The 14,726-nt window shown below is 42.1% G+C and overlaps 1 protein-coding gene across 2 annotated transcripts in view; it reads left to right on the top strand.

Annotated features, from left to right (window-relative positions):
• Nucleotides 1-14,726, top strand: part of LOC126191288 (methyl farnesoate epoxidase-like) — a 184,985-nt gene that overhangs the window by 92,415 nt on the left and 77,844 nt on the right. For both annotated transcript variants that reach the window (XM_049932102.1, XM_049932101.1), the window contains exon 3: nt 12,756-12,995. In XM_049932102.1, the coding sequence (XP_049788059.1) occupies nt 12,756-12,995 (240 nt within the window). The remainder of the gene's footprint in view (nt 1-12,755; nt 12,996-14,726) is intronic.

Raw genomic sequence — 14,726 nt, 5'->3', positions numbered from 1 at the left:
GATTCCGATTCCGGCGCGAAGCAAAGGGCCTGGAATGGTTGTGAGTGTCCGATCTGAGCTTTTTCTGGCAAACACTCTGAATGTGTCCTTTTGTATTACAGTAAAAGCAAATAGCTTGGCGTGACGGGCAATTCTCACGCGAGTGTCTAGTAGCACACCGCAGGCATGATTTTAGCACTGCTTTTGCTTTCCTGCGCGGTACACGTGGCTGAGAGTTTGGCGGCCTTGGCGCGGCCAGGCACAAGGACTGTTTACTGTTCTGTGCAGCTCGCCCGGCGGGCCGGTTAACCTGACACGCGGGTGGCAAAGTTTCAAATGATTCCTGAGCAAAGTCAAGTGTGTCCTGCCGATCCAATATGTCCATCACTTGTTGAAGGAAGGGATTGGCTAGTTTCAAAATCTGTTCCCGTATACGAACATCAGAAACGTTCTGTGCAATTGCATCACGTACCATTGTATCTGAATAAGCGAGTCCACATTGACACTCAAAAGCACAATCCCTAGTAAGGCCTTGCAAGGTTGCAACCCACTGCCGATTAGTCTGACCTGCCGTACGTTTTGTACGAAAGAAGGTATACCTTTTCGCAACTACATTGTCTGATTCTTTGAAATATGTATCTAATGCAGGCAAAATTTCGTCATAGGACAGAGTTGCTATGTCGCGTCGGGGAAATAATTTGACTTTCACACGGTATGTTTGTACCCCAATGGAGGAAAGGAGAAAAGGCTGCCGCTCATTAACTTGAATTCTGTAGGCGGCGAGATGGAATCCAAATTGGCGTGACCACTCCGTCCAGCTTTGCAGTGCAGCATCAAAAGGACGCAAAGTTGGTGCAACTACGTGTTGTGGCTGTGTTAGTGGTGGAGCGGCGGTTGGCGCATCGTTTTGTATTGCACGTTGACCCTGGACGAACTTTCCAAGGGCATCCAGTAAGGCCTGCGTCTGCTGATTCTGTAAGTGATAAAATTCGGACAGTACATCTGGAGATGGTGGCGAAGCCATTACACAAGTAAATCAGGGCAGTATAGTTACGAACGCGGTGTGGCCTCGTCGCCAAATGTTGTGGATTGGCAAGAGAGCCCACCCGGTTTTGAGAGGAAGCCGAAAGGCACGCGTTTTAACTCATGCAGGCTGGCGTGAGGTCTGGAACAGGATAAGGAAATAGACTAGCAAAAAAAACGTACTTACCTGCTGGAATACTTAACTTTAATCCATAAATGGTGAACATCGCTCTTGATGGTACATGTTTTACAGCATCAATAGTAACTGGAAATGGCGCCTTGCTAGGTCGTAGCAAATGACGTAGCTGAACGCTATGCTAACTATCGTCTCGGCAAATGAGAGCGTATTTTGTCAGTGAACCATCGCTAGCAAAGTCGGTTGTACCACTGGGGCGAGTGCTAGGAAGTCTCTCTAGACCTGCTGTGTGGCGGCGCTCGGTCTGCAGTCACTGATAGTGCCGACACGCGAGTCCGACGTATACTAACAGACCGAGGCCGATTTAAAGGCTACCACCTAGCAAGTGTGGTGTCTGCCGGTGACACCACAAGAAGTTGAAGATTCGCAAGATTGAGACCAAGAAAGAAGATGAATAGACGACATACCTTCCCAAATCCCTATCCTATTGTATAATCTGCGAAGTATTACAACGAAAAACGACCGCTTTCAGCGACACATAACGATGACTTTCAAGCATACAAAGCCAGTAAACCACGAGATTCTGACTCACAGCTCCATTCCATTATGGGACCTCTTCAACAGCAACACACTGTTACAAAGCCAACAAGGAATGACGAACGAAGCTGTACATCAAATACTTGCCCACATCCACCTCGCTCAAGTCCATCACCTTCGTGCAAAAACATTCGCCAACCTCATGCTTAAACATTCATAGGATTGTGTGAATGTGTGAAAACAAATTATGTGATGTAGAATTGTGCAAAAGAAACGTGTGAAAAACTAAATACGTTAAGCACACCAGACAGTTAATAAACTACAAAATAACAGTCATTGACTAAGGACTTAAGTAAAAAATAGGCTATCGATAAAAATAAGTCATTAGTTCTGAAATGGACAGTATATAAAGAACAAAAGTAAGGCATAATAAACACTAAAACTATATGCCACTTATATTCTCCTCATAAAAATAAAAGAATAACTATATTTTACTTATTTTCTCCTTATAAAAATAAAGAATAAAAAATTATCTTGTTGGATGTTTTCCCTTTTTTTTAAACATTTGTACGATTTGTTAGGATAATATCTCAATACTTGTGTATATATATTTCTTTGTCAAAGCAATTCTTGGAAATAATTCTTATTTGTTAGTGTAACAATGTTGAAATGAGTGTCTAGAAAAAAAAAACATTTTACTTGTACATGATATTTAGAAAATGTGTTAGGAATAGATTTTACTTAATTACTACATTTATAAAAAAAAATATTTCTAAGAAAATCGATGTGAAAGACTCCTCACTTTCGATAACAAACTTCTTAAAAAACAAACTTCGCACTTAACTAAAGAAAGAACATAATTAAAAATTAATAATAATAATAATAATATAAAAATATTCTTCTCTTGTCAATATAAACATATTTTTGAGAATAATGTGGAAGACTATAAAAATATAAATTAGTAATACAAACTAGCGTAGAACCAGAATAACATGGCTGAACAGTAGGCAACAAAATTTAGGTAAAGGAATAATTTTTGACTGGCTTAGACAACGATTCAATCATTGCCTAACTTCAGTGCAAAAATTAAGTTCGAAGGGTGGTGATATGTAAAGTGTCAGGCAAATCCAACACCTTCCATGAAAACCCTGACATGAAATGCAAATCCAGTAGTATGTCACATAGCTTCGAATAAATCGTGACATTAAACTAACCAAAGTAATACGCGTAACGAGTGAGCAAATGGAATACCACAGACTAACACAAGAATGCCTAAATGCATGTCATACCTTCCCACCGTGAGACAAACGCAGTTCCGAGGGGAGAAACGAGAACAGAAGCCGCGAGCAGAACCGTGTTAAGCTTGAAGGCCCTACGATAAGGGACGGACACCCACGTCGCCAGCTAACCGACAGGACCACCCCCCCAACCCATGTTAAAAGATAGAGCCCTCCAGAAGAACAGTATAGATCTTACGATAACACTAAAAGGGCCACACCAGCTGCAAGTTTTAGCGTGAGACTTTTTCGCGTCTCTGTTACGTTGCAAACCTTAAAAACATTGCCCCACCATGATAAGTATAACGTTTCTCATTGGATAGACAGAGTAATTGTAGGCGAAGCTTAAGGTTAACATTGAGACCCTGATTGGTCAGATGAAAACACAACAAGATAGTTTTTTTTAAACCAACTTCGGTAAATTGTAGTAACGAGAAGTTAGGGAGGAGCTGATTCCGAGACGGCGAGCTGGATAGAGCTGCGTCGCCCGACGCCCCCTGACACTGCCTAACCAACGACAAGGTAATGAACGCACGCGATGCCGCATAACAGCGCATAAAGCTTCACTCAGAACTGCAGAAGTCTCATCTGTTACACCCCCTTTTTGCCTAATACTAGTGTCGATCGTCAATTAAATTGTTCACATTTTCCACTTGAAGTAAAAATCTGAAACGCGATGATTTTTCTGTTATATAGTAATTGAGAAGCCACATCAGCCATTGTAATTTACGACAAGTTAGATAAGTAATTAAAGATAATGGAGGGTCACTGTAGACCATTTTAATACTTTTCTCTTTTGTCAAACTTAATTTAAACCTAGATTATAGATGTGATATGTCATAGGTCATCCTTTGATCAATTTTAGAACTTGGAAACCCATTCAGGGAATATTCGTTCACATTTTGGTTGAACGCAGTTGGTTTTTATCATCCTGTATTAAAACATTTCCTTTTACCAGTAGTGCAATTTATAAACAATGTTTTGTGAGTAGAATAAAATTTCCAATGGTAAACTTAACTGCTTTTTCGACGTTATTTTACCAGCTAACTAAAGATAGGAAAGCCTTGAACCCCTTCCACTAAATTTAGTTAGTATTAAGATTCTTTTACAGGGAGTGCAGTGGAGCTGACGCTGAAATCATTAAGTATTTGGTTATATCATCGCTAGTCTCACTGAACTCTTCTGAACTCTACATGTCATGTGTGGTTTGGCGTCTCCTTACCAGCAACAGGTCCCAGATTCAAACTAGTCAATTCCCTAAAAAACACGCTCAGAGCGTCGTTGCGCGAAAGTGGTAGGGAGACACGACTTAGAACATCAGACACCACGCAGAATGTTAGAACGTAAGCAATTACACGCTCGGCAGACGATCAGCGATCGTTAAGAACTTATCAAGTCAGAAAGCCATGTCACCATTTTACCCTTCCCCCCCCCCCTCTCTCTCTTAGCTTTTCCTGGGCGAGAAGTAAGTCCCTGGAGCGGTGAGGGGGCAGGGATGTAACACAATTATCGATATTACCTTTAATGTTCTTATCTAACTTCATTGCCTGGTTTTACTTAATGTGACTTCCATATAATTATGCTCTTTGATGTAACATCCATGTGATAGTTTTATTCATTAATTATGATAATATATGTAATTATAATTGATCTACGGATGTATAATCAAAAGTAATGTGCTGTAAAAGAATGTAAATAGCTAAAAATTTATTTGTAATACTGGGCTATACTTAGGAAAAGTAGGTTTGTTAATCATTGAAACTCAGAGGGAAGTCTCTCCGCAACGCAACTGCCTAGGCAGGAACAGAAACGGTGGATGTGGTGGTCGAATTGCAGGGCTCCTATATGGCTTGAGTCAGTCAGTCGGTAAATAAATCTAAATGTCGTGTGACTAGGGCCTCCCGTCGGGTAGACGGTAGACGATTTGACGCCACTTCGGCGATTTGCGCGTCGATGGCAATGAAATGATGATGATTAGGACAACACAACACCCAATCCCTGAGCGGAGGAAATCTCCGACCCAGCCGGGAATCGAACACGGGCCCTTAGGATTGACATCCTGTCGCGCTGACCACTCAGCTGCCGGAGGTGGACAGTCAGTCGATTGCTAGCAGGCTAAGGGAGCGCATCTTGTGAACTGAAAGAGGCGAGAAGAACTGCAAGAGTATATGATGTGGTCTCGTACGCGGAAGTAATGCTGCTTGTTATTCATGGCATACTCTGATTAGCTCTGTGTTATGAAACTCCGACGTTAAGAAGAGAATTCTCAGAACTTGTTGCACAGGAAGAGTAGTGGATTTTTTAAATACCACAGGAATGACGCTGCCACCACTATATAATTGCTGCATAACTGCATGGTCCAATTATGTGGTTTTGTTTTCAGTAACAAGTTTGTGCTCTGTAAACTTTGTGTTGAGCCACCGTGTTTAATCATTAGTCATTTACCTAGACAGTTTCCACGCCAAGTGCTACGATACATCCGGGTATCCTATTTCACTTAACTGAAAAGCAATTATCTTCTGTCACAAAAGTTAGTAAATTTTGTCGAGTTGTAAATCGCGTAATTGTTTAGTGAGCATAAGTTTGAAATATTCCACATAGTTTGCATAAATATGCAGTTAAAGATTCATTAAAGTACAATTAATAAGACATAAGGTATTTAGTTCAAAGATTTTTTAAATACTAGTGTTTATAATTTCATATGTTGTGTAACTAACAGTGTTGTCCATTTTCTGTGGTGAGTAAAGTTTTCAGCCTCGATATGAGTCTCCGGTAGATTAGTTTCTGGGTCACCATGCTAACAATTGAGCCAAATTTAAATCTCATATTACAATAATAGCAATCACGAATTTGCTACTGCCTACAATTATTCAAACTATACTAGGTCCAGGTGTCACATGTTCCATTTGAAGTAAATAACACACTGAAGAGCGAAACAAACTGATACATCTGCCTAATATTACGTAGGGTCACCGCGAGCACGCAGAAGTGCCGCAACACGACGTGGCAACGACTTGATTAGTGTATGAAATAGTGCTGGAGGGAAATGACACCATGAATCCTGCAGGGCTGTCCATAAACCCGTAAGAGTATGCCGGGGTCGAGATCTCTTCTGAACAGCACGTTGCAAGGCTTTCCAGATATGCTCAATAATGTCATTTCTGGGGAGTTTGGTGAGCAGCGGAAGTGTTTAAACTCAGAAGAGTGTTCCTAGAGCCACTCTGTAGCAATTCTGGAAGTGTGGGGTGTCGCATTGTCCTGCTGGAATTACCCTAGTCCGTCGGAATCCGTAGTGGACGTGAATGGTTGCAGGTGATCAGGCAGCATGCTTACAAAAGTGTCACGTATCAGTGTCGTATCTAGACGTTTCAGGGGTCCCATATCACTCCAACAGAACACTCCCAACATCATTACAGAGCCTCCACCAGTTTGAACGGTCCCCTGCTCAATCAGTGATCATGGATTGATGAGGTTGTATCCATACCCGTACATTTAAATACACTATACTCACCAATATCACAATAGGTGCTAGAATTGTTTTTCTCTTTCTTGAAGATATAGTTCAGCACATTCACATTTATTTGTGAACACCTTTACCAATTTTTCACATGTAATCGAATACAGGTAATAAATTATCGCTGTCTTCAGTTCATATATTGTATTTAGGTTATTTTGATACAAGAATTTTTAGCCACATCCCAAAAGAAATATTCGGGTGGAGACAGACCCGGTGAGTGCAGGGGTCAGACACTTTTCGTAATTTTTTTGTCTCCAAATATTACATCTAAAAGTCGCAGGGACTGGTATGCCGCATAAGCAGTAGCATTGTCTTGTTGGAAAAATGAATTACTGAGGTCATTTTTTTCAGTAGGGCAGTAAATGGATAAATTATATGGGAACAATACACATCGGAAGTGACGGTGGTATCGAAAAAGATCAGTACTATAATCGTCGCTCACGTTATCGCTGGCCACACTCCAATTTCCTCGGCAGGCAGTGGCGTTTCTCTTCAGGCATGTGGATTTTCTGACGACCAAATTCGTGAAGCTTAGGAACTAATGTAGCCAGGTAGGTGGAACCAAGCCTCATCAGCGAAAAAGCTTCGATCTAAAACAGCAACTCCATGCCAGCAACAGATGGCTCAAACCGTTCACAATAAGCTATTCGCTTCACATGGTCCACACAATGTAACTGTTGCACAGCACTAATTTTATACGGACATGGTTCTTTGATTATGGCCTTACGTGCTGCTGTACGAGAGACTTTAGCCTCTTGCGATAATCTCCTCACTGATTTTGTTGGACTGCACAACATGATGTCTAAAATGCCGTCAAGCTTCCGTTTTGTTAAGAGTGTGGGCCCACCAGTTCATGTTGCATCATGAACTGAACCTGTTGTTTGGAATTTGCAAGTTGAATCACATACAGTGTCACGACCTGGAAAATACTGCCACCTCACATGCTCTGTGAAGTTCCCTGCTACTAAAAATGCTCTCTTTCCCATAGTAATCATTCTCAATACACTCAGCTTACACAGGAATTCGCCAATAAGAAACCTACCAGCTACAACACACCCGTGACACGACTGCCAGCACCCTACCGCCTGCAGGTTCACGGAACTCGTGCAGGCGAGACTTAATTTTGTGGTACATTCCTTTGGGACGTAACTGATGAGGTCATCGGTCCCTAGGCTTACACATTACTTAATCTAACTTAAACTAACTTACGCTAAGGACAACACACACACACACACACCCATGCCCGAGGGAGGACTCGAACCTTCGACGGCGGAACCGCTCGGAACCGTGGCAAGGCGCCTTAAACCGTGTGGCTACTCCACATGGGCAGGCCAGACTTAAATGTGCTGCCAACCTTAAGCGCTCTGCAAAGCGAGATACACGAGGCCGCCATTTCGAAGAGACTTTGAGGACTCACTGTACCTGCGGTCCATCGTTGATATTATTTATCCGTGACTCAGCACGAAGCCACAGAGTAAGTTAATGATATTACGGTATATTGATAATTTTTACTTATCGACCGTCTGACAGCAACTGAATAAAACACAATTTTAGTGTCATGCGCGTTTCGCCTTTATTTTCTGCATGGCATCATCAGTGGCCTGCAATATGTACATATGTTTACTATTTAATTTACATTTTTGTCACTGTACCTGTAGGTTATAAACAGTTCTGGTGGTTGGTATTTCCTATTAAGTAGTAATGTTTTGGACTGTAGTTACAGGTTGCGTGGACAATTTCTTACATATTACGCTCCTGTTGCATTTTTGGTGTTGTTCTAGGCGCTTCAGTCCGGAACCACGCGACCGTTACGGTTGCAGGTTCGAATCCTGCCTCTGCATGGATGTGTGTGATGTCCTTAGGTTAGTTAGGTTTAAGTAGTTCTAAGTTCTAGGGCACTGATGACCTCAGATGTTAAGTTCCATACTGCTCAGAGCCATTTGAACCATTTAATGTTTTTCTTCTTCTTATGAACACCAATTTGCGGTTTCTTTCCCACATTCTACAGCGCTATGAACTGAACGCTTGTTTCAATGCAATGCTTTGGTTTCTGTTGCCGACTGTCAAATGTTTTTGCCAAAGATCGAATGTTATTGCCAAACTTTCGAGTGTAATTATTGAAGTATCTGTGATCTGAAGTTAAAATCTTCTGGGTTATTAGGCCGCGTCATGTTTCTTCTAAAATGTTCGACGTTTCGACCCCTCTGCTGGGATCTTCCTCAGGATCTTTTGGTGTTCACTACTGCTAGAACTTTCGTGACAAAGGCCCCGAAAATCTGCAGACTTACATATCTGTGATCTGTTCGTGTATGCATTTGTGTGTGTGTGCGTGTGTGTGTGTGTGTGTGTGTGTGTGTGTGTGTGTGTGATATAATTTTTTGTGCTGTGTGCTGTGTGCTGTTTATAAGCTATAGGTACAGTGACAAAAATGTAAAGTAAATAGCAAACAAATGTACATATTCCAGGCCACTGATGATGCCTTACAGAAAATAAAGGCGAAACGCGTATGGCACTAAAATTGTGTTTTATTCAGTTGCTGTCAGACATTCCATCACTATACCGTAATATTACACGCAACTGAGGAAGACAGGACTACAAAAGTTGAAGATGTCAAGTTAATGATCCTGAATTAATTGATAGCAGTTTGTTAGAATAGCTAAGAGCAACGTGAATTGTGATCAGCAAAGCCAAATGTTGGCGCTGGAACTTTGTTGATATGCAACGGCAAGCCACAAAATTATATGTATTCTTTATACTTATTCTCCCCTCCCCCCCCCCCTCCCCATGAACCATGGACCTTGCCGTTGGTGGGGAGGCTTGCGTGCCTCAGCGATACAGATAGCCCTACCGTAGGTGCAACCACAACGGAGGGGTATCTGTTGAGACGCCAGACAAACGTGTGGTTCCTGAAGAGGGGCAGCAGCCTTTTCAGTAGTTGCAGGGGCAACAGCCTGGATGATTGACTGATCTGGCCTTGTAACACTAACCAAAACGGCCTTGCTGTGCTGGTACTGCGAAAGGCTGAAAGCAAGGGGAAACTACGGCCGTAATTTTTCCCGAGGGCATGCAGCTTTACTGCATTGTTAAATTATGATGGCGTCGTCTTGGGTAAAATATTCCGAAGGTAATATAGTCCCCCATTCGGATCTCCGGGCGGGGACTACTAAAGAGAAAAAAGAAAACTGGCGTTCTACGGATCGGAGCGTGGAATGTCAGATCCCTTAATCGGGCAGGTAGGTTAGAAAATTTAAAAAAGGAAATGGATAGGTTAAAGTTATAACTAGTGGGAAGTAGCGAAGTTCGGTAGCAGGAGGAACAAGACTTATGGTCAGGCGAATACATGGTTATAAATACAAAATCAAAACGGGGGAATGCAGGAGTAGGTTTAATAATGAATAAAAAAATAGGAGTGCGGGTAAGCTACTACAAACAGCATAGTCAACGCATTATTGTGGCCAAGATAGACACGAAGCCCATGCTTACTGCAGTAGTACAATTTTATATGCCAACTAGCTCTGCAGATGATGAAGAAATTGATGAAATGTATGATGTGATAAAAGAAATTATTCAGGTAGTGAAGGGAGACGAAAATTTAATAGTCATGGGTGACTGGAATTCGACAGTAGGAAAAGGGAGAGAAGGAAACATTGTAGGTGAATATGGATTATTGGTAAGAAATGAAAGAGGAAGCCATCTCGTAGAATTTTGAACAGAGCATAACTTAATCATAGCTAACAATTGGTTCAAGAAGCATAAAAGAAGGTTGTATACATGGAAGAATCCTGGAGATACTAGAAGGTATCAGATAGATTATATAATGGTAAGACAGAGATTTAGGAACCAGGTTCTGGACAAACTGACTAAACCAGAGGTCGTACAGAGTTTCAGGGAGAGCATAAGGGAGCAATTGACAGGAATGGAGGTAAGAAATACAGTAGAAGAAGAATGGGTAGCTCTGAGGAATGAAGTAGTGAAGACAGCAGAGGATCAAGTAGGTAAAAAGACTAGTAGAAATCTTTGGGTAACAGAAGAAATATTGAATTTAATTGATGAAAGGAGAAAATATAAAAATGCAGTAAATGAAGCAGGCAAAAAGGAATACAAACGTCTCAAAAATGAGATCGACAGGAAGTGCAAAATGGCTAAGCAGGCATGGCTAGAGGACAAATGTAAGGATGTAGAGGCTTTTCCCACTAGGGGTAAGATAGATACAGCCTACAGGAAAATTAAAGGGACCTTTGGAGAAAAGAGAACCACTTATATGAATATCAAAAGCTCAGATGGAAACCCTGTTTTAAGCAAAGATGGGAAAGCAGAAAGGTGGAAGGAGTATATAGAGGGTCTACACAGGAGCGATGTACTTGAGGACAATATTATGGAAATGGAAGAGCATGTAGATGAAGATGAAATGGGAGATACGATACTGCGTGAAGCGTTTGACAGAGCACTGAAAGACCTGAGTCGAAGCAAGGTCCCGGGAGTAGACAACATTCCATTAGAACTACTGACGGCCTTGGGAGAGCCAGTCCTGACAAAACTCTACCATCTGGTGAGCAAGATGTATGAGATAGGCGAAATACTCTCAGACTTCAAGAAGAATATAATAATTCCAATCCCAAAGAAAGCAGGTGTTGACAGATGTGAAAATTACTGAACTATCAGTTTAATAAGTCACAGCTGAAAACTACTAACACGAATTCTTTACAGACGAATGGAAAAACTGGTAGAAGACGACCTCGGGGAAGATCAGTTTGTATTCCGTAGAAATGTTGGAACACGTGAGGCAATACTGACCTTACGACTTATCTTAGAAGAAAGATTAAGGAAAGGCAAACCCACGTTTGTAGCATTTGTAGACTTAGAGAAAGCTTTTGACAATGTTGACTGGAATACTCTCTTTCAAATTCTAAAGGTGGCAGGGGTAAAATACAGGGAGCGAAAGGCTATGTACAGAAACCAGATGGCAGTTATAAGAGTCGAGGGGTATGAAAGGGAAGCAGTGGTTGGGAAGGGAGTGAGATAGGGTTGTAGCCTCTCCCCGATGTTATTCAATCTGTATATTGAGCAAGCAGTAAAGGAAACAAAAGAAAAATTCGGACTAGGTATTAAAATCCATGGAGAAGAAATAAAAACTTTGAGGTTCGCCGACGACATTGTAATTCTGTCAGAGACAGCAAAGGACTTGGAAGAGCAGTTGAATGGAATGGACAGTGCCTTGAAAGGAGGATATAAGATGAACATCAACAAAAGTAAAACGAGGATAATGGAATGTAGTCGAATTAAGTCGGGTGATGTTGAGGGTATTAGATTAGGAAATGAGACACTTAAAGTAGTAAAGGAGTTTTGCTATTTGGGGAGCAAAATAACTGATGATGATCGAAGTATAGAGGATATAAAATGTAGACTGGCAATGACAAGGAAAGCATTTTTGAAGAAGAGAAGTTTGTTGACATCAAGTATAGACTTAAGTGTCAAGAAGTCGTTTCTGAAAGTATTTGTATGGAATGTAGCCATTTATGGAAGTGAAACATGGACGATAAATAGTTTGGACAAGAAGAGAATAGAAGCTTCCGAAATGTGGTGCTACAGAAGAATGCTGAAGATTAGATGGGTAGATCACATAACTAATGAGGAAGTATTGAATAGTATTGGGGAGAAGAGAAGTTTGTGGCACAACTTGAGTAGAAGAAGGGATCGGTTGGTAGGACATGTTGTGAGGCATCAAGGGTTCACAAATTTAGCATTTCAGGGCAACGTGGAGGGTAAAAATCGTAGAGGGAGACCAAGAGATGAATGCACTAAGCAGATTCAGAAGAATGTAGGTTGCAGTAAGTACTGGGAGATGAAGAAGCTTGCACAGGATAGAGTAGCGTGGAGAGCTGCATCAAACCAGTCTCAGGACTGAAGACCACAACAACAATAACAACATACTTATTCTGTTATTCCCTATGCGCAGTAGTTGATAATGTTCTGTTTCATGTGAGAGGAATATCATAATTTCTGTATTACCTTATAATACAATAAATTTACCTCTTATGTGCATCATCTGATTTATGGAACTTTTTGAGCCTTCATTTATCTCTTCAGCAAAAGTTACTTGTTGTGGCATACCAGTAATTAGCCCCGAGTGCCTCAAATCGATGTGGTGCCTTCTGGACAGCATAACGCTGTCCTTTACTCAGCTGCTTGTAATTCCTGAAAATGAATATTTTACTTTTAACTTTCTTTTAATCGTACCACTGTGTGACGTGCGACTGGTGACAGAAACTCGTGGTCATGTTGTCAGGCCCTCCGCGCCTGCCCGTGCTGGGCAGTGTCCTGTCCCTGGCTGGTGCCAAGCCGCACCTGCGGCTGGAGGCTTGGCGCGAGCAGTACGGCCCGGTGGTGGGGCTCGTGCTGCCCGGAAGCGTCCTCGCCGTCGCCGTCTGCGGCGCCGACGCCGTCTTCGAGACGCTGCGCCGGGACGAGTTCCAGGGGCGGCCGGACGACCCAGACCTGCGGGAGCGCACGCTCAACAAGCGCCTCGGTCAGCACCACCCTCTCATCACACACACTCACTACATTCCGTTTTACAATTCAAGACTTACTGCTCACAAGGGAACCTCCCCATCGCACCCCCTTCAGATTTAGTTATATGTTGGCACAGTGGATAGGCCTTGAAAAACTGAACACAGATCAATCGAGAAAACAGCGATAAGTTGTATGGAACTGTGAAAACATAAGCAAAATATACAAACTGAGTAGTCCATGCGGAAGATATGCAACAACAAGGGATCGGTAAGCACACGGTTGCTGTGGTCCCCTGGTTAGCGTGCGCAGTTGTGGAACCAGAAGTCCATGGTTCAAGCCTTCCCTTGGGTGAAAATTTTAACATTTTATTTTCAGTTTATGTGACATACGCTTATATTTTCATCACTTTTTTAGGAGTGATTATTACATCCACAAGAAAAGTTTTACCCATTCGCCAAGTGTACAAGTTAGGTGAGTCGACAACATATTCCTGTCATGTGACGCACATGCCGTCACCAGTGTCGTATAGAATATATCAGATGTGTTTTCCTGTTGAGGAATCGGTTGACCTATGACCTTGCGAGCAAATGTTTTCGGTTCCCATTGGAGAGGCACGTCCTTTCGTCTACTAATCGCACGGTTTTGCGGTGCGGTCGCAAAACACAGACACTAAACTTATTACAGTAAACAGAGACGTGAATGAACGAACGGACAGATCATAACTTTGCGAAAATAAAGAAAGTAAAATTTTTACCCGAGGGAGGATTTGAACCATGGATCTCGCCTGCCGCAGATGCTCACGCTAACCACGAGACCACGGCGCTCCTTAGCTTACGTTATCCTTATAGTTGCCTATGTTTCACATAGACTACTCAGTTTGTATATTTTGCTTATTTTTTCATAGTTCCACACAATTTCTTCCTGCTTTCTCGATTGATCTGTGTTTAGTTTTTCAAGGCCTATCGAATGTGCTAACTTATAACTAAATCTGAGGGGGGTGCGATAAGGAGGTTCCCTTGTCAGTAATCTACTTTTTTTTGACGCCAAGTGTAGTGTTACATCTACAGGGTGAAAAGTATTTAAACCGACACACTCTGGGAGGTTGTATTGCACATTAAAACAAATATTTTTCCCTAGTGTCATTTTTTCCTATGAGGATTATTTAAACCGGTGTCATTTTTTCCTATGAGGATTATTTAAACCGGTAGAGGCCGTATTACGCTCTTCAGTTGTTAGAGGCTCTATTACGATCTTCAGTCGTTACAGGGCGTATTACGCTCTTCAGTTGTAGGCAACTGCTGTCCATCAGTGTAGTGGTGCATTGTCTCTGTTTACTAATGGAGCGATACACCTGGAGTGAGTACACCGATATGCTTGGTGCGTACGACGTAGCGCACCACAATGGACGAGCTGCACAGCGGGTTTATCAACAACAATATCCTAATCGCCGTATTCCGCATCATACGACCTTTGCTGCTGTGTACCAAAGTCTGCGTGAACCGAGTCATTTAGCACATTACCTGGACTGAGACGCCGTCGCACGGTAATAACGCTGCAATTTGAGGAAGCTGTCTTGCAGCATGTGCAACTGAAGTTAAAATCTTCTGAGTTATTGGCCCGCGTCATGTTTCTTCTAAAATGTTCGACGTTTCGACCCCTCTGCTGGGATCTTCCTCAGGATCTTTTGGTGTCCACTACTGCTAGAACAGCAGACGCGACCTAATAACCCAGAAGATTTCATCTTCAG

This window comes from Schistocerca cancellata, chromosome 6, assembly GCF_023864275.1.
Source record: "Schistocerca cancellata isolate TAMUIC-IGC-003103 chromosome 6, iqSchCanc2.1, whole genome shotgun sequence".
Taxonomy (NCBI): domain Eukaryota; kingdom Metazoa; phylum Arthropoda; class Insecta; order Orthoptera; family Acrididae; genus Schistocerca; species Schistocerca cancellata.
Note: the sequence above shows the minus strand (reverse complement) of the source record. Positions and strands in the feature narration are given on the sequence as shown.